The sequence below is a fragment of the Cetorhinus maximus genome, chromosome 7, assembly GCF_964194155.1.
Source record: "Cetorhinus maximus chromosome 7, sCetMax3.hap1.1, whole genome shotgun sequence".
Classification (NCBI taxonomy): Eukaryota; Metazoa; Chordata; class Chondrichthyes; order Lamniformes; family Cetorhinidae; genus Cetorhinus; species Cetorhinus maximus.
In genome coordinates this window covers 147,800,882-147,820,449 of record NC_135885.1, presented here as the reverse complement: position 1 = coordinate 147,820,449, position 19,568 = coordinate 147,800,882, and the positions used below count along the sequence as shown (strand labels likewise).

The window sequence follows — 19,568 nt, the reverse complement described above, 5'->3', positions numbered from 1 at the left end:
GATGAGATACTTGCTGCAGAATTCCCAACCTCTAGCTTGCTCTTGTAGTCACAGTATTTTTGCAGCTGTTCAGTTAAGTTTCTGGTCAATGGTGACCCTCGGAATGTTGCTGGAGGAGGAGTCGGCAATGGAAATGCTATTGAATGTTAGTGGAGATGGTTGGTTTCTCCTACGTTGGAGATGATGATTGCCTGGAACTTGTGTTGCGTGAATGTTACTTGCCATTTGTCAGTCCAAGTCTGAATGTTGTCCAGGTCTTGCTGCAGGGAGACATGGACTGCTTCATTATCTGAGATTTTGGGAATGGGAGTGAACACTGTGCAATCATCAAGGAATGTCCCACCTCTGGAAGGTCATTGATGAAGCAGCTTACGATGGTTAGGCCGGGGACAGTTCCCTGAGGAACTTAGGCAACAATGTTCTGGGGCTGAGATGATTTGCCTCCAACTATTGCAGCCACCTTTCTTTGTCCTAGGTATTAATCCAGCCAGTGAAACGTTTTCCATTGACTTGAGTTTTGCTAGGGCTCCATGATGCCACACTTGGTCAAATACTGCCTTGACATCAAGGGCAGCCATCCTCACCTCACCTCTGGAATTCAACTCTTTTGTCTATATTTAGACCAAGGCTGTAATGAGGTCGGGAACCCGAGCAGTCCTGGCAGAACCCAAACTGAGCATAGTTGAGCAGATTACTGGTGGCACTGTCAATGATGTCTGGCATTACTTTGCTGATGATTCAGAGTAAACTCATGAGGCAGTAATTTGCCAGATTGGATTTGTCCTGTTGTTGTGAACAGGACATACTTGGGCAATTTTCCACGATGCTGGATAGATGCCACTGCTGTAGCTGTACTGGAACAACTTGGCTAGGGGTACAGCTAGCTCTGGAGCACAAGCCTTCAAATTTGTAACTGGGATATTGTCAGGACCCATAGTCTTTGTCACATCCAGTGCATTCAGCTGTTTCTTGACATCACATTTTAGGTATGCCTGTTGTTGCTCCTGGCATGCTCTCCAACACTCCTCATTGAACCAGAATTGGCCTCTGGCATTTTGGTAATGGTAGAGAGGGGATTATGATGGATGACGAGGTTACAGATTGTGGTGGATCTATTGGTGCTGATGGCACACAGGGCTTCATGAATGCCCAGTTTTGAGCTCTAAATCTGTTCTGAATCTATTCCATTTAGTGTGGTGGTAGTGCCATATAACACGATAGACAGTGTCCTCACTGTGAAGATACTGTGTGTCCTCCTTGTGTCTCCACAAGGACTATGCAGTGGTCATTCCCACCAATACTGTCATGCATCTGCTACAGTGGGTAGGTTGGTAAGGATGAGGTCAGTACGTTTTTCCCCCTTGTGTTGGTTCACTCACTCCCTGTTGCAGGTCAAGATCTACAGAACTTGATAAAACCATCTTTCATTTTGATAAAAATGTAAAATCTATCAAATGCAAGACTGAAGCCACATGTTGAATGGATAATAGAACCTCTCGTACCTGCACAAGGAATATGATGAGGAAATAGAAGTTTGCAATTCTTCTGAACTGTTCGAACAAGTTCTTGGGAATGAAGTTCCAGAAAGTATACTGTACAGAAAAGAAAAAGGAAGTCATTGAAAGGCAAGCAATAAAAAGCGTTAACTCCACAGTCGTCCTGTGTCAGGCATAAAATGTATTAAAATATGCTCATTTATCAAAACAAATTTTTCTCATTGCGCTCTGAAAATTGTCAGGTTCAAGGAAACTGAAAGAGGCAGTAACTCATTAGCTAAGCCACGAGTTATGGGACCAGCAAATATTAGCTAATGGGTGAATACACAGGGCATTGCAAACACATAGTGCCCATGTATGGCCTATAAATGATTCATGTCCAATGTAGTTGATTCTTAACTGCACTCTGTAATGGCTTAACAAGTCATTTACTTCTATTGAACCACAACAGTGGTTTCAAGGAAGCGACACACCACCACCTTCTCGGGGCAATTATGGATGGGCACTAAATTATCACTGCGTTTTTTGGATGGTACACATTTCCACCACCAAATGCCAGTGGTGGAGGGAATGAATATTTAAGATGATGGATGGGGTGTTAATCCGATGGACTGTTTTGTGCCAGATGATATCAAGCTTCTCGAATGTTGTTGGAGCTCCACCCATTTAGGTAACCTTGTAGATAGTGGAAACGCTTTGGGGAGTCAGGAGCCATGTTCCCTCTAATTTCTCTTTGCTGTTGTTACTGTGTGCAGTTATGATATTACAAATTTGTTAGAAAAGCTGTTTTGAAGGTAGAATTTTGTAAACCTTGGACTGAGCTTAAAGACTGTTTCCAAAGTGGGCTCCGAGTGTCACTTGACTTTCTCCTTGTGGATTTGAGCTGGAACCCCTTCAGCCAGACAAAGAGATGACATCCTCAGGCATATATATTTAAAATTCAATGAGTGGTCCAAAAGAGTAAACACAAACTCCCTGACTCCAAACACAAACCATGGCATACAAGGCTATGGGCCTTGTGCTGGAAACTGGGATTAGAATAGTTAGGTACTTGTTTGACTGGTGCAGACTTGATGTGCCGAAGGGCCTTTTTCTGTGCTGTAGACCTCTGTGACTATGACTATGACAAAGGCACTAACTAATAAGCCAAGGCAAACTATGAACATCCTTGATTGACCCTTTTGATTACTACAGGGAGTTAGGAGACTTTGGATATCTGTAATGGAAAGTGAGTCTACATTCTTGTACAGGTCACACGATAACAGCAGCCATATTAGTGTACCTGCAAAAAGCACCAAAAGGGCAGGAAACTGACAGATCCATAGATAACCATCTTGAAGAAGGTTCAATTCAGGAGAGACAGAGAAAGGCATCTAGAAACAGCCATAGCTTCTGCTATAAAGTAACCAGCTGGTTTGAAAGTGCCGTGCCTACAGAACCCAATATCAGGAACCTCCTCTCCTCCCTGTAAACCCTGATTCCACCTATTAAGTTCACCTGTTAAAGCAACCTTCTGAAATTCGACAATGGGAGTCATCACAGCTGCAGAGACAATCTTTTATGTTTTTGGTTATCAGGTTCACTTTGTCCAGTGAATGCTAGCTGCACTCTTGATATTAACACATTAGTTGGCACTTGAAACAATATGGGCAGAGACACCAATTAACTGAACAAACACTAGTGGTTGATTGGAATCAAGAATAGAGCACTGACACCATGTGTGCTTCTTCAATCACCTCCAGCTCCAGACTTCCAGTTACCCAAGAAGCCCCTGTTGTGTAATGATTGGTTGATCCAACTAACTACATTCTCTGAAAGGTACATAGCTCTCTTTACCACATTCCTCCCCCTCTACTTGAAAGTAAAATTGACAAGTGTCACAACATCCCAATTATTTACATGAATAACTATTTACAAATCAAGTCTCTCAGGAGGCTTCCTCGGACGTGTTGAGCTGGTTTTTCCGAGACTTCCTTCTCAGGGGTCAACTGTCCACCAGGCTCTCCGGTGCAAGTGGGCACATTTGTGTCTTCCACCCTCTCGGCTCCAACAGGCTCCACCAGTACTTCCAAAGCGTGTGACATTTCTTCCACATGCGCTGAGACTCAAACGTAATTGATGACAGCATTCCTTCTTGTGGCACTCTCTTCTCCTGCGATGATCCACGTTTCATCTAATTATTCGGCTATTTACCGACACAGAGAAAAGAGGTCCTGTCACTGCACTCACTTTGCCTAATGGCCAATTGGGCCCATCTTCAAAGTTCTTCGCGAGAACTGTCTCCCACCGTGAAATTTCTTTCATGATTATGGCCATCATGTCCAGCCTGCCTGGCCTCTTAGCTGCTCTCCACCCTCCCCCCAAATTCGGCCTGATAAGAGTTAGACGGGTGCGGAGACGTTTCTTCATTAATAATTCAGCGGGAGCAATACAGCAGGGTCGTGTGTGGTATGCGAACAGGAGCTGTGAAAATCTGGTGCTGATGGAATCCCCGTCCAGCTTTTTCATCCCAGAATTAAAAGTTTGGGCTGTCCACTCAGCCACACCATTAGAGGTGGGGTGGGTAAGGGAGGGTTTGATATGAGTTACTCCGTTGAGGGTTGGAAACCTGTGGAACTCCCTGCTGGTAAATGCAGTCCCGTTGTCTGACACAAGCACCTCTGGCAACCAGTGCACTACAAAATTCTGTAGCAAACGGTCTATGGTGGCAGCAGATGTGGATGACCGGATTTTGTAGACATCCATCCACTTGGAGTGGCCGTCTATTAACATCGTGCCCAATAAGACCCCCATGTAGTCAAAGTGGAGGCACACCCATGGCCACGCCAGCCGTTCCCAGGGGTGAAATAGAGCTAAGGGGGGGTAGCTTTTGTACCTGCTGGCATTGAAGACAACTTTTGACTAGGGTTTTGATGTCCACATCCATCCCCAGCCACCACAAGTAGCTGCGTGCCAGCATCTTCATCCTACTAATGCCAGGGTGAGCGCTATGTAATTCGGCCAGTAACGGTCTTCACCCTCTCGGGGGCACAATAACCCTTGCTCCACAGAGCCAACTAAATATGCCATCCTGGCAGGTGAGCTCATACCTGCAACCGAAATAGGGCTTCATGTCATCAGACTTTGGCTCACCTGACCATCCATTGAAGACCTGCTCCTGGACGTGAGATAAAAGTGGATCTCAGTTTATCCACTCACGGATTTGTTTGGCCTGGACAGGGGAGGAATCCAAAAAATTTAAAACTGGGACAAGTTGCTGGGGAATTGGAACCTTCACGTTGTTATCTGGCAGGGGGAGGAGGCTCAGTCAGTCAGTACGTGTGATCTGGCTTCCCGATCGGTGAATAAAAGCGTATTCGTAAGCAGCCAATATCAGTGCCTACCTCTGGATGTAGGGAGATGGGATGGCGGGGTCGGGTAATCACTTTATCCTCCCCAAATAATCCCAGCACCACTGAGCGTGGGAGATGTATAACCAATGGGTCATTCAGAGCCAACTGCCATCCGATGTGACAGTCCAGCCCCTGCTCCATAAGGGGATGTGTCACAACTTAAAATCAATTCTTTCTTTGGGTCAAAATGGGCCAGTAGGGCTGAATCTTAACAATTGCTTTACCTTCAGAAACACATCCTGGTGCAGAGATTGCCAAATCCATTTATGGTTTTTCTTAAGCAATGTGTATAATGGAGCCAGAGTGGTTATAGATTTGGGAGAAATCGCCCAGAGTAGTTTATCATGGCCAAGAAGGCCATTAGTTCTGTAGTAAACAAAAAACAAAAAACGCTGGAAGATCTCAGCAGGTCTGACAGCATCTGTGGTGAGAAAGACAGAGTTAATGTTTCGAGTCCGTATGACTCTTCTCCAGAGCAGTTCTGTAGTTCAGAGCAGTTCAGTTTAGTTCTGTAGTGTTTCTTGGTGCAGGTGCCTCGCGAATAGCCTTGACATTTTCTTCCACAGGATGCAGGCCCTGTGAGTCGATCTTGTGGCCCAATTAAACTACCTCTTTGGCTTGGAAAATACATTTCTCTCACTTCAAGCACAGCCCCGCTTGTGAGAAACATTTCAGCACCTCCTCCAAATTCGCTAAGTGTTCTTCGTCAGTTCGCCCAGTGACTGAGACATCATCCAGATAAACAGCAACATGGGGCAGTCCCTGAAGCAGATTTTCCATGGTAGGCTGGAAAACAGCACACGCCGATGAGACCCCAAAGGGTAGTTGAGTATATTGATACAATCCTCAATGTGTATTGATGGTCATGAACTCCCTCGAGCTGCCTTCCTTGAATTGAATTTAAAATGCTGAATAGTGACTGAGGACTTTGGCTTCAGGTTGTTTTTTTTTTTAAAACTTGTCCAAAGTTTTCGTATCGGGGGTGTTAGGTGACGCGAGGCTGTGGGTCAGCCCATACGTTTTGCTCCCATACGCAGACAAAAGAATCTCCCTCTTGTCCTCCCCACAATGTTGTTAGTGATAAAGAAGAACACTGGGCGGTCGATGTAATGAGACCAGTCATCGGAAACGGGGTCGAACAGTTCAAGGTGCCCAATCTGCTGCATTCTCGATGATTAAGGAGACTGCGCTTTCAAACAGCTTCAAGGTAGTGGCGAAGTAACATAACTGGCTTACTGCAGCTTTCTTCATTGCCGTCAATTGATCTGGTTTATCCTCATCACCAGTTTTATGTTTTCGGTTATCAGGTTTGCTTTGTCTGTTGAACGCTAGCTGCGCCCTTGATATTAACACAGTCGGTGCTTGAAACAATACAGGCAGAGAGTCCGATTCACTGAACAAACACTGGTAGTTTATTGGAACTGAGAACGAACACCATGTGTGCATCTTCAATCACCTCCAGTTCTAGACTTCCAGTTACCCAAGCTGTGTAGCGATTGGTCAATACAGTTACATGGTCAACTAACAGCATTCTCTTAAAGGTACATAGCTCTCCACTTTACCACACAATCCTACAACTTCAAAATCTCTGCTTCAAAAACTTGACTTCAGACAACGCAACTTCTCAGGCCTGCACTGAACATGGACTAAAATGATCCAATAAGTATTGTTTTATCTTACTTTGTAACTAACCTTTGTGTATGTGTCAGTAACTTTATCTGTTCTTATGTAACTTCCAGACCAATAGTGAAATAAACTAACATTTTCTCTTTTTAACTAAAAAGGCTTTGCTGCTGGGTAATGTTAAATTGAATTTCTCACTCCACAGGTAAGAAAATACACAACCGTGTACAAATCTATTGTTCCCAGGTGACTTTGGGGAACACCTTTTATGTGACACTGTACACGGCCTGTTTGTTGCACTGCATTACTGCACAGCTTTGCATGCACCTTAAAGACAACGTGGGTTCAGCGTGGCCTGTTTCAACTGCATTATCTTCTCCTTTGCTGCACAGCCATGCACTTGTGCAGCTTAGAAGGAACGGTGGCCAGGAAAGGAGTCACTTGTCACAAAATACCCAGTTTCTGACCTGCTCTTGTCACCACAGTATTTGTCCAGCTGAGGGTTTTTGCTCAATATGAACATACAATTTAGGAGCAGAAGTAGGCCATTCAGCCCCCTTGAACCTACTCCATCATTCAATAAGATCATGGCTGATCAGATTGTGGCATAAACTCCACATTCACACCGACACCCAATAGATTCTTGACTAACAAGTGAGTCAAAGGTTATCTACCTCTGTCTTAAAAATATTCAATGACCCTGCCTCCACCATTCTCTGGGGAAGAGTGTTCCACAGGCTCATGCCCACTGAGAGAAAACATTTCTCCTCAACTCTGTTTTAAATGGGAGACCTTTTATATTTAAACTGTATCCCCTAGGTCTCGTCTCTCCCACAAGGGGAACATCCTTTCAGCATCCACCCTGTCAAGTCCCCTCAGGATTTATATGTTTCAATAAGACCGCCTCTCATTCATCTGAATTCCAATATAGGCCCAGCCTGTCTAACCTTTCCTCATAAGATAACCCCTCCATCCCAGGAACCAGTCAAGAGAACCTTCAATGGTGACCCCAAGAAAGTTGATAGGTGGGAATTCGATAATGGTAATGCACAGAAATGTCACAGACAGCTGGTTAGAGTCTTTCTTGTTGGTAATTTGCCTGGTACTCATGTGGTGCAAATGTTATTTGAATCAGAGTAGGATCAAGACTATGGGATGACGCAGGCCAGCAGGGTTAATTTGGATTGTTCTAGGTAAAAGCTGACACAAACACAATGGACTGAAAAGCCTACTCCTGTGCTGTAAACTTCTACAGTTCTATGACTGCAACAGTCCACAGCAACTGGAAGGGAGGGGTCAGCAGGAATGGCCAGCAAGGAGGTGACGGGCAATGCGAATGGCATATTAACCATGCTCCACACTAGAGCAGGAACAGACAGTGTTTGTAAGTCTAAACAAATGATGTGAAGCTGGCCTGAACTCACTCCACAAAAATCCAGGAGGGACATGACAAACAAATCAGAATTACGCAACACAATGTATTCCAAACACAAAAAAGTCGAGTATATAAAACAAATATATGCCAGTCATGCTCTCAAATACCTCCCTTGATCGGAAGAAAGGAAGTTGGCCAACAGTTCAGCCCTGGTAGTTCAATCACTATAATTGAATATGGCACGATTAATAACTACAAAGGACTGATTAGCTTTGCCTACCAGCATGGGTAGGTTTGTTGCATATTGCTAGCCCTGTTCTCTTCCTTGTACAACATAGCCAACTCATCCCCTGCAATACCTTCTCCTTCCATCACTGCAGCTCGAGGCTCCATGGCACCTCTTTATACTTCTCCTCTGCATACTGTCCTTTATCAACATCATCCATAGATAAACAGTCAGTCAGTTTCCATATTAAACAGGTGTTTGTTTAGTGTCTTTACATTCTTTATAGAATAGCACAGAGCACTGGAAGAATTTGCAGGCTGATTAACAACTTGATTGGCCAAGTCAAGAACACTGCTTCCTCACCCATCAAGTCCTGGAATGTATCTTAAACCTGGAGACTTCTGGCTCAGAGTTAGGAGTGCTAGCAACTGAGCTACAAGACCTTCCCACTTAAACAGATGATACCAAATCTATTTGCCTACTTTCCTACTTCATAGAAATATGGAATCATAGAAATTTACAATCAGGAAGGCAGCTATTCGGCCAATTGTGACCTCGCTGGCTGACAGGTAACTGCCCAGTCTAATCTCACTTTCCGACTCTTGGTCCAGAGCTTTGTAGGTTACAATGACATTTCAAGTGCAATATGAGGCAGTGAGTTCCAGATCCCCACTACCCTGTGTGTGAAAATATTCCCCTCAAATCCTCTCTAAATCTCCTACCTCTTACCCTAAATCTATGCTCCTTGCTTATTAACCCACCAGCCAAGGAAAATGGGGCCTTCATATCCACTTTATCTAGACCCCTCATAGGTTTCACCTCAGCCTCCTCTGTTCCCAAGAAGACATCCCCAGCCTATCCAATCTTTCCTCATACCTAAAATTCTCCAGTTCAGGCATGTCCTCATAAATCTCCACTGTACGTTCTTTGGTGCAATCACATATTTCATATGGTGTGGTGACCAGACTGCATGCAGTATTCCAGCTGTGGCCTAACCAGTGTTTTATACAGTTCCAGCATAACCCCCCTGCTCTTATATTCTATACCACGGCTATTAAAGGCAAGTATCCTGTGTGTCTTCTTGTCCACCTCAGCTACCTGCCCAGTCACCTTCAGAAGATCTGTGGACATGCTCTCCAAGGTTCTTCTGTTCCTCTGCACTTCCCAATATCCTATCCTTCATTATGTATTCCCTTGATTCATTAGCCTTCCCCAAAAGCATTATCTCACACTTCTCCGGACTGAACTCCATTTGCTAATGTTCCACCTGCCTGACTAGTCCATTGATATCTTCCTGCAGATTACAGCTTTCTTCTTCATTATCAACCACACAGTCAGATTTTGTATCATCTCCAAACTTCTTAATCATACCTCCCACATTCAAGTCCAAATCATGAATATTTTTCACAATGAGTGGAACCCCACTGGAAACAGTCTTCCAGTTACAAAAACATCCATCAATGATAACCCTTTGCTTTCTGCCTCCCAGCCAAATGTGGATTGAGCTGGCTGCAATACCTTGGATCCCCTGTTTCATGACCAGTCCGCTATGTGGGACCTTATCAAAAGCCTCGCTAAAATCCATACACACATCAAATGTCCTACTCTAATTGGCCCTCCTTGTTATCTTCCCAAAAAATTCAATCATGTTAGTCAGACACGACCTTTCCTTAATAAGTCTGTACTATCAAGAGGTAGGAACTTACCTTAGTCAGGACGGAGACCAAGGGCTCCAGTTCCCAGCAGACCACAAGTTTGCATAAATGTGCAGGTGGAGAGTGGGCTGCACATGCGCAGTGCAGCATCGAGAGATCTTCGGGCTGAGGAAAAGTGTCCAGGGAAAAAACAGCGCAAAAGCCTGAACACGGGACCCAGGAGGTTTGGTGTGATAATCAGAGGAGTCCCAGGACAGGGAGAAGTCCCAGAGGGGTAAAGGGAACCCAGAGAGGGAACAAGAAGGAGTCCCAGAGACAGAGAGGAGACCAGGGAAGGCGTCACCAGGAGACAACCACCGGTGGGAACCACCAGGGAGAGAAGCAAAGAAAGAAGCTCCGGACAGCAAAAGTGCTGCAGTTGGCAGGCTCCAAGCAGTGAGGGCTCAGGAGAAGTCTGGAAAGCTGGAAAGGCAACAGAAAGTTGAGGACTCCATGCTGTGGGCCATTGGGGCAGTGGTGTTCTGCTCGGTGTGGCTGAAGAGCTGGGTTGTGTCTGAGTTGATGCTGGAGTGCAGACTTGGGAATCCAGAGGAACGTAGTCTGAGAGAACGAAACCCTGGGAGTTGAGCAGTTGTTGAGGCAGCCCAATCCGGATGGCTTTGAGGGAATTCAGAGACTTGATCTTCAAAAGTTGAAAAGTTTGGATTCCCTCAGGTGGGAGTTAGAGTTTTAACAAGATTGTGTAACTCACAGTGGACACCAACTTCTATGTGGGTTACGGAGAAATCTATGGGATCTGTCTTGGTCGCATCTGCCATTTATTGTGCAGTGTGGTGTGTTCGACCACAGTTTGTTTGTTAATTCACATGTACCTCATGTTGATTCTGAATGTTAGAGTATAAGACCATAAGACCAGAAGACATAGGAGCAGAAATTAGGCCATTCGGCCCATCGAGTCTGCTCCGCCATTCAATCATGGCTGATAAGTTTCTCAAACCCATTCTCCTGCCTTCTCCCCGTAACCTTTGATCCCCTTACCAATCAAGAACCTATCTATCTTCGTCTTAAATACACTCAATGACCTGGCCTCCACAGCCTTCTGATGGGTATTGTAAATTGTTTTACTTTTCTGACTTTGTACAGTAAAGTTTATTTTACTTATTCTAAATCTGTGGAATTTTGTGGCTTTATTCTATTAGTAAGTACCTGGGATCTCAAATGTTGTCTACTTCAAACAAGAAGTCCCTAACCGGTCATACCAAAAATTTGGGAGCCTGGTACAGGCATTATAACAGTGCTGACTATCTTTGATTACCCAACGATTTCATAAATGAAGACTTATCCTGTTCCTCAGAATTTATTTCAATAATTTACCACCACTGACATTAGGCTGGCTGGTCTGTAATGATACAGTCTATCGCAGGGTTCTCCAACACACAGCCCCCCAGGTCAAAGTCTGCTCGCCGTGTATACTCTGTATACGGTTCATGGAGCCAGTGTTCAAATTACAGGTAACTGAAGTGAAAGATTTTGCAAGGAGCTGCTCCTCAATCATAGGCCATTTCTCTCCTGTGTTTGCCACTGATAGGCTCACTAGTGAACGCCAACGGCAGTGATTTTGCTGGGGAGGAAGAGAGGCTTTCAGGGAAGGGTGGTGGAGGGGAAAGAAATACTTCCTGCTGGGGATTTTTGGGGGCGGGGGAAGAGACAAGGCTCCCCTCAGGACTGCAGGAGTCAAGACAGCAGAGTGGCAGTTGCAGCGGTGGGGCCCAGGACAGCTGGAGTGCTAGACAGGCCAGGAAGGAGGAGTCTTGGTACTTTCACAGCCGTACTGAATCTCTCCTCAGTGATATTAATCGCCAAATCTTCAGGGCCTGGTAGGCATGAGAGTGCACGCGAGAGTGAGTGCAAGTGTTTGGCTCACTCCTAGTCTTGGGTTCTCACTCAGCCTCTCAAACACACACACAGAATCACAGTGGGTGAGGGGGAGTTAGTCAGCACCGAGACTGTATGTGTATATATATATATATATATATATATATACAGTAAAGAAAAGGAAAGTACTGAGGGCTTCTGCTGAAGCTGGAGATGACGGTCATTAGCTAGAAGATGCAGCGGGGTAGAAAAGCAGCAATGGCAAATGACAGGGGTGGGGAAGGGGCTGGACACACACACACTCTCTCAGGGTCTTTATTAAGTACTCTTATTTTTAAATTATTAACTTATTGCTATGACATCTTATTCTACTCTACAAGCTGTTTCTTTTCATACCTCAACTTTATGAAATTCTTTTTTTCCTTTTTTTAAAAAAAGAGAAAGGAAGGAAAAGAGGAGGAGGGGGAGGAGAAAGAAAAGGGAAAGAGACAAATCCCCCCCCAACACCCCCTGAAAAATCAATCAGAAAAAAATCAACAATAATTACAGGTCAGATAGACTTTCACCTGGTATTATACATACAAGCTAATTAGGGTCGGTTATATGAAAGTAGGGAGCTATAGTTTCTCAAAGTAATCGAAAAAAAGCTGCCAAACTACATAAAATCCATCAGTGGAGCCTCTTACAATGTACTTTATTTTCTCAAGTTTAAGATTCTGCATAAGATCACGTATCCAATTAGTAAAAGGCGGGGCAGACGGTCTCCAATTTAATGAACCATCGAACCAATAGTGTTGAAAAGGCAAGTGCATCAGTCTGAATTTTTGTAAGAGGGATGTCATTTGGCTCAACACGAAAGAGTGCTGGAATAGGAGAAGGTTCAATGTCGCTACTGAAAATAAGTGAAAATGATCTAAAAATTTTGGTGCAAAACAAAGCCAATTTAGGACATGGCCAGTGCATATGAATTAGGGGGGCTGGAGCAGTATGACATTTATCACAGATTGGATCAAAATTTGGATAAATCTTAGATAATTTCATCTTGGATAGATGGATACAATGTAAGATTTTAAATTGTAGCAACACATGTCTTGCACATACAAATGAGGAACGTACACGAGAGAATAGACTTCCAGTTATCCTCTTATAAGTCTGAGTCCAAATCTGGCTCCCAAAGATTAGAAAGCGAAGGGCAGTGAAAAAATTAGAGAATACAATTTGGAAATGAATCCCCTAACAAAGGGATTTAATTCAAACATAGTACATAGCGGCGATTTAGGGGCAATAAAGGAAACTGGGCGATTTTTTTGCACGCAAAATCTGTGATTTATAAATAATGAAGGAAGTGTGTGTGGGACAGATCATATTTCTGAGAGAGAGTCAAAAGAAGCAAAAATATTATCAATGTATGAGTTAGCAAGGGTTTTGACGTCTCATGCGTACCAGAATTGAAAGGCAGAATCTCCTAATGAAGGCGGAAATAAACGGTTTGCATTAATCGGGCTGCATAAAGAGAGCCCAAAGTGTGTACTGAACTGGGTCCAAATCTTAAGTGACTGTCTAACAAAAGGGTTTGATGAAAAGTGACTGGTTGAGAAAGGAATGGAGGAGCACAGCAGAGCAGGCAGAGATGTGGATTGACAGGAGGCTGCCTCCAATTGCACCCACACGAAACTAGCTGAGTCCGAGTGAAGCCAAAAAGAAACACTGCAGATATTAGCAGACCAATAATAAAACCGAAAATTTGGCAGTGTCAAACCACCTAAATGCTTGGGGCTTTGTAGAAAAACTCTACGAATTCTGGGTGTTTTCTTATTCGAAATAAAGGAAGAAATTAATTGGTCTATTACAACAAAGAAATGCTTGGGAATAAACAATGGAATACACTGAAATAAGTATTGAAATTTTGGCAAAATATTCATCTTTACAGAATTTATACAACCAACTAAAGAAAGGGGTAAGCTAGATCAACGTGCTAAGTCCTGCTTTGTACGTTCCAACAAAGGGTCAAAGTTGGGCTTAAAAAGGTCTCCAAGGGATCAAGAACTAAAATTGCTAAATATTTAAAACTGTTTACTGAGATTCTGAAGGGGAGGGAAGGAAGAAAATAACTCTTTGCAATAGAGTTAATAGGAAAAATTTCACTCCTTTGCAAACTAATTTGAAAACCTGAAATATGACCAAATCACTCAAGAATAGAGAAAATATGTGAGAGAGATAAGGCCAGATCAGAGATGTAAAGAAGGTCATCAGCATATGGGGAGAGTTTCTACTCAACTCCACCCAGCGTATCAACAGCCTGTATATCTCCACAGGTCCGCACTCAAACTGCCAGGGGCTCAATAGCAATAGTGAAAAGTAGGGTGGAAAGGGGAGAGCCCTGTCGAGTACGGCGATGGAGATCCAAGAACTGGTGTGGATATTATTTGTACATACTGAAGTGACCGGTGAGGAATACAACAGTTTTATTCACTTTATAAAAATGGGTCCAAATCCAAATTTTTGAAGAGTGAAGAAAAGGTAGTCCCATTCCACTCTATCGAAAGCCTTTCCTGCACCATTGTTCTAAAAACCTCAGGGAGAGGAGTAGTTGAATGTGTATAAATAATATTGAAAATACGCCTTAAATTAGAGAAGGATTGCCTGCCCTATATAAAACCTGTCTGGTCAGGAGAGATAATAGATGGAAGAACAGGTTGGAGACAGTGGGCTAAGGCTTTAGCTGGTACCTTGACACCCACATTTAAAAGGGAAATAGGCTGGTATTAACTGTAATGCAGAGGACCCTTATCCATCTTTAAAAGGGTAGACAAAGATGCCTCGTGCAGCGTAGGAGGGAGCGTTTTAGTGAGAAGGCATTCCAAAAACAGACAATAATAATAGAGAAAGCTGTGATAAGAATTTTTTTAAATAAAATTCTTTTGGAAATCCTTCAGGCTCTGGTGCCTTATTACTTTGCATGGATTTAATTGCCTTTAATAGTTCATCCTGGGAAAGGGGTGAGGCTGATTTTGCTATTGGAACAGATTTTGTGGATGAGCAATCTAACTTAGGGTTAAGAACACAGTTAAAGTCTCCTCCAAGAAATAAGTGAGCTGAGTCTAAATCAGGTATGGAAAATAACAAAAACAAAAATACCTGGAAAAACTCAGCAGGTCTGACAGCATCCGCGGAGAGGAATACAGTTTTATCTCCACCTTTTGGCCCATTTTGATCCCTTCCCCCCACCCCCACCCCCACTCGGGCCATCTGCCACTAGCTTGTCCTGCTTGCTACCCTTAACGTCTCCATTAGCACATCCTTTAGATAATATCACCACCGTCAACACCCCTTTGTCCTTTTGTCTATGACATCTTTGGCAATCTCTTCTTTGCCTCCACCTATCACTGGCCCTCTATCCAGCTCTACCTGTCCCACCCCCCTCTACCAGCTTATATTTCACCTCATTTCTCTATTTCCTATATTCACACGGACTCGAAACGTCAACTGTGTTCCTCTCCGCAGATGCTTTCAGGCCTGCTGAGTTTTTCCAGGTATTTTTGTTTTTGTTTCAGATTTCCAGCATCCGCAGTATTTTGCTTTTATCTATGGAAAATAAGAAGTTTGAAATGAAACAGTGATCATCCCAGTTGGGTGCATATACATTAGCTAGGATCAATGGACAGTTAAAAAGTCTGCCTTGTACTATAACAAAGTGGCCATTAGGGTCAGCTATAACGTGAGGGTGAACAAAGGGAATGCCTTTCTGGATTAGAATTGTCAAACCTCTTGCTTTACTAAGAAAATTAGAATGAAACATCTGCCCAGCCCAACCCTTCTGCATTGGAAAGTGGTCAGATGTACGTCAGTGAGTTTGTTGCAGGAAGGCAATGCCCACTTTCAAATGATGGAAATGAGAGAGAACTTTATTCCTTTTAACTGGGTGATTTAGACCTTTCATATTCAAGGTGATAAAATGGATTGGGCAATCACCCTGTGAGGCCTTAATATTCGTGGACATTATAATAAAAGCGTATCAAAGCATATGGCCCCCTTAGGTTAACCATTACAGATAAAGGATTTAATATTTTTGAACCAGAGCTCATCCACCTGAAGAATGTTAAAATGATGAAAAAGTATATCTGTATATTTGGAAAACAAGAAAAAGAGAAAAAGGAAGAGAAGCGAAGGGAGAAAAAAAGGAGGGGAAGAAAAGCTTACATCACCTGCCCAAACAAGGTGAATGTTACCCCTCACAGCGAGTGTACTATTCATACCTATCTTACCAGTGTGTCTTGAAAAGGCAGCACACGTTAACGCAACAATCAAATATCTCAAACAGAAGTATTGTAAAGCTCAGCATATGCTAAAGGTGCAGAATCTGACCGGATCAACAGTTTTGTAATGCAGTACTCAACAAGACAGGGGGAATATAGAGAGAGATTCAACTCTCAAAGAATTAAATTGAACATGTGGTAAAAGGAAAAAAAAACACACCCATAGGGTTTATGTAAAACTTCCTGTGATTTGTGCAGTTTGGATATAAGATACAAAGAGATTGGTATAACCAACAAAACTTATCGTGTAGCAGAACCATCATGCATGGTTACCTAATTAAGCATCGAGTACCGTTTTGTCCTGGGTGAAGTCACCTTATCTACCTGTCCCGCTACTTTAAGGGACCAGTGGACATGTACACCAAGGTACCTCCCAGGGTCCTAACATTCATCGTGTATTCCCGTGCCTTGTTTGTCCTGCCCAAGTGCATCACCTCACTCTTGTCCGGATTAAAGTCCATTTGCCTCTGATCAGCCTATCTGACCAGCCCGTCTATATCCTCCTGTAATCTAAGGCTATCCTCTTCACTATTTACCACTCCATCAATTTTCGTGTCATCCGCGAACTTACTGATCAACCCTCCTACATTCAAGTCTAAATCGTTTATATATACCACAAACAGCAAGGGACCCAACACCGATCCCTGTGGAACACCACTTGAGATAACTTTCCATTTGCAAGCAAGGGCATGCATCGACCATTACCCTTTGTTTCCTGTTACAAAGCCAACCTTTTATCCAGTTTGCCACATTACCCTGAATCCCATGGGCTTTTACTTTCCTGACCAATCTGCCATGTGGGACCTTGCCAAATGCCTTGCTAAAATCCACGTACACAACATCCACTGCACTACCTTCATCAACCCTTCTTGTCACCTCCTCAAAGAATTCAATCAAATTTGTGAGGCAAGACCTTCCTTTAACAAATCCATGCTGACCATCCCTAACTAGTCCATGCCTTTCCACATGACAGTAAATCCTATCTCTCAGGATTGATTCTACTAATTTGCTCACCAACGATGTAAGACTAACTGACCTTTAATTGTTTGGCATTTCCTTTGATCCCTTTTTAAACAATGGAACTACATTTGCATTTCTCCAGTCCTCCGGTACCTCCCCTGTGTCTAGTGAAGATTGGAAAATCATCCTCAGAGCATTTGCTATCTCCTCCCTGGCTTCCTTCAGCAGCTTCAGAAACAATCCATCTGGCCCTGGTGACTTATCAACTTTCAGGGATTTCAACCCTTCAAGTACTTCCTCTCTCTTTATGACTATCCTGTCCAATATCTTGCAGTGTTCCTCCTGGGCTACTATATCTACTTCCTCCCTTTCCTTTATAAACACGGAGACAAAATATTCATTCAAAACTCTTCCCACAGCCTCTGCATCTACATACAAGTTTCCATCTTCATCTCTGATAGGTCCCACTTTTTCCCAACTAACCTTTTAGCATTAATGTATTGGTAAAACACCTTTGGGTTATCTTTAACTTTACTTGTTAATCTTTTTTCATGCCCTCTATGATTTCCTTATTTCCTTTTTTACTTCGTCCCTGCACTTCCTATATTCGTCTAGGCTATCTGCAGTGCTTAGTTCTTTGTGCCTATCGTACGCTTTCTTTTTCTGTTTGATCTTCCCCTGTATTCCTCTAGACAACCAGGGAGGTCTAGATTTGGCAGTACCACTCTTATTTTTGTAGGGAACAAGTCTACTTTGTATAATTAGGATCTCGCTTTTTAGTGCTTCCCACTGGTTTTCCACTGTTTTATCCTCCAGCAGTGCTGTCCAGTCCACCTCAGCCAAGTCCCTTCTCATTTCTGCAAAATTTGCCTTCCCCAGTTCAAGACTTTTACTCCTGTCTTATCTCTGTCCTTTTCCATGGTAATGCTAAATCTAACTGAATAGTGATCACTGTCCCAGATATGTCACTTCACCCACTTGCCCTTCTTTGTTCCCCAAGACTAGATCTAGAATTGTATCTCCTCTCGTTGGGTTTGCCACTAATTGATTGAAAAAATTTTCCTGGACACACTGAATGAATTTTTCTCCCTCAGTGCCCCTTATATTGTTTGAATCCCAGTTGATATTAGGATAGCTGAAGTCTCCTACTATTATTGCCCTCTTGTTCTTACAAGCAGAAAGTTGCCTACATATTTGTTCTTCTATCTCCCTTTCACTATTTGGGGGTCTGTGGTATACTCCCAGTAGTGTGACTGCCCCTTTTTTATTTCTAAGCTCAATCCATAAAGCCTTGTTTGTTGACCCATTTAGTATATCATCCCTTCTCACAACTGGAATTGATTCTTTAACCATTAGTGCTACCCCCCCCTCCTTTTTTATCTCCTACTCTATCGTGTCTGAAGACTCTGTAACCAGGGACATTAAGCTGCCAGTTTTGTCCCTCCTTTAGCCAGGTCTCTGTTATAGCAATGACATCCTGCTGCCATGTGTCTACCTGTGCCCTTAACTCATCTACCTTGTTTGTAATACTCCTTACATTGAAGTATAAACAGTTTAACCCCGTCAATTTCCCTTGCTGGACACTTTTTAAACTTTGCTTCTCCTGTAACTCCATGTCTATCACAACGTCCCTAGCTAATGTTCTACCTCCATTTTTCTGATCTGAATCTGACCTATCTGATCCTACTCCTGGGATCCCACCCCCCTGCCACACTAGTTTAAATACTCCCCAACAGAACTGGCAAAAGCCCCTGCAAGGACACTGGTCCCAGCTCTGCCTGGGTGCAGCCCGTCCGGTTTGGACAGGTCCCACCTTCCCCAGAATCGGTCCCAGTGCCTTAAGAATCTGAATCCTTCCCGGCTACACCATCTCTCCAGCCACGTGTTAATTTGGTCTATCCTCTGATTCCTGCTCTTGCTAGCACGTGAAACTGGGAGTAATCCTGACACAACTACATTTTGGAGAAATTACACCAATTGGAGAAGTCACATTTGTTTCCAATTTATTATATTATTCATATTGTCCTGCTTCATTTATTTATTTAATCATTGATGGAATCGGAGCATTGCTGGAAAGGCCTGCATTTATTGCCCACTCCTTGGGAGGGCGCTGGTGAGCTGCCCTGTAGCTTGCTAGGCCATTTCACAGGGTAAGTCAGAGTCAGCCACATTGTTGTTACATAAGGGCCAGACCAGGTAACGATGGCAGGTTTCCTTCTCTACAGACATTAGGGGATCAGTTGGGCTTTTACAACAATCTGATAGTTTCATGACAACCATTACTGATGTTATTAACATTAAGAGGTTGTGGTGGAAGAATTAATCCAGGCTTATCTTTTGGTTTAAGCTGGTTTATTTTCAAGGCAACTCCTCAATGCCACTGACTTCCAAGTAGCTTCCACACAAAGTGTTCCAGCTGTGTCCTTTTTATTCTATTTAGATGGGATAATCAATATCTATCACCTGTTTAACTAGCAATTGGTTTTCACAAGGTGATTGCCTTATTAACAGATTCCCCTCCTTTTAAATGGAAACTAAAAAAACTTAAACAACATTTTTTTTTAAACAAACAGAAGGAAATAATGTCATGAATTTCCACATCTATAATTCCCGAACTTGGTCTGATAGTTGGTGACTTGTGTCAACCCAT

General features: G+C 43.3%; 1 protein-coding gene across 1 annotated transcript in view; it reads right to left on the bottom strand.

The window, feature by feature from the left end:
• The window catches only part of atp11a (ATPase phospholipid transporting 11A), a 236,397-nt gene that overhangs the window by 179,080 nt on the left and 37,749 nt on the right, over nt 1-19,568 (bottom strand). The window contains exon 3 of the mRNA XM_078546099.1: nt 1,503-1,592. Within this exon, the coding sequence (XP_078402225.1) occupies nt 1,503-1,592 (90 nt within the window). The remainder of the gene's footprint in view (nt 1-1,502; nt 1,593-19,568) is intronic.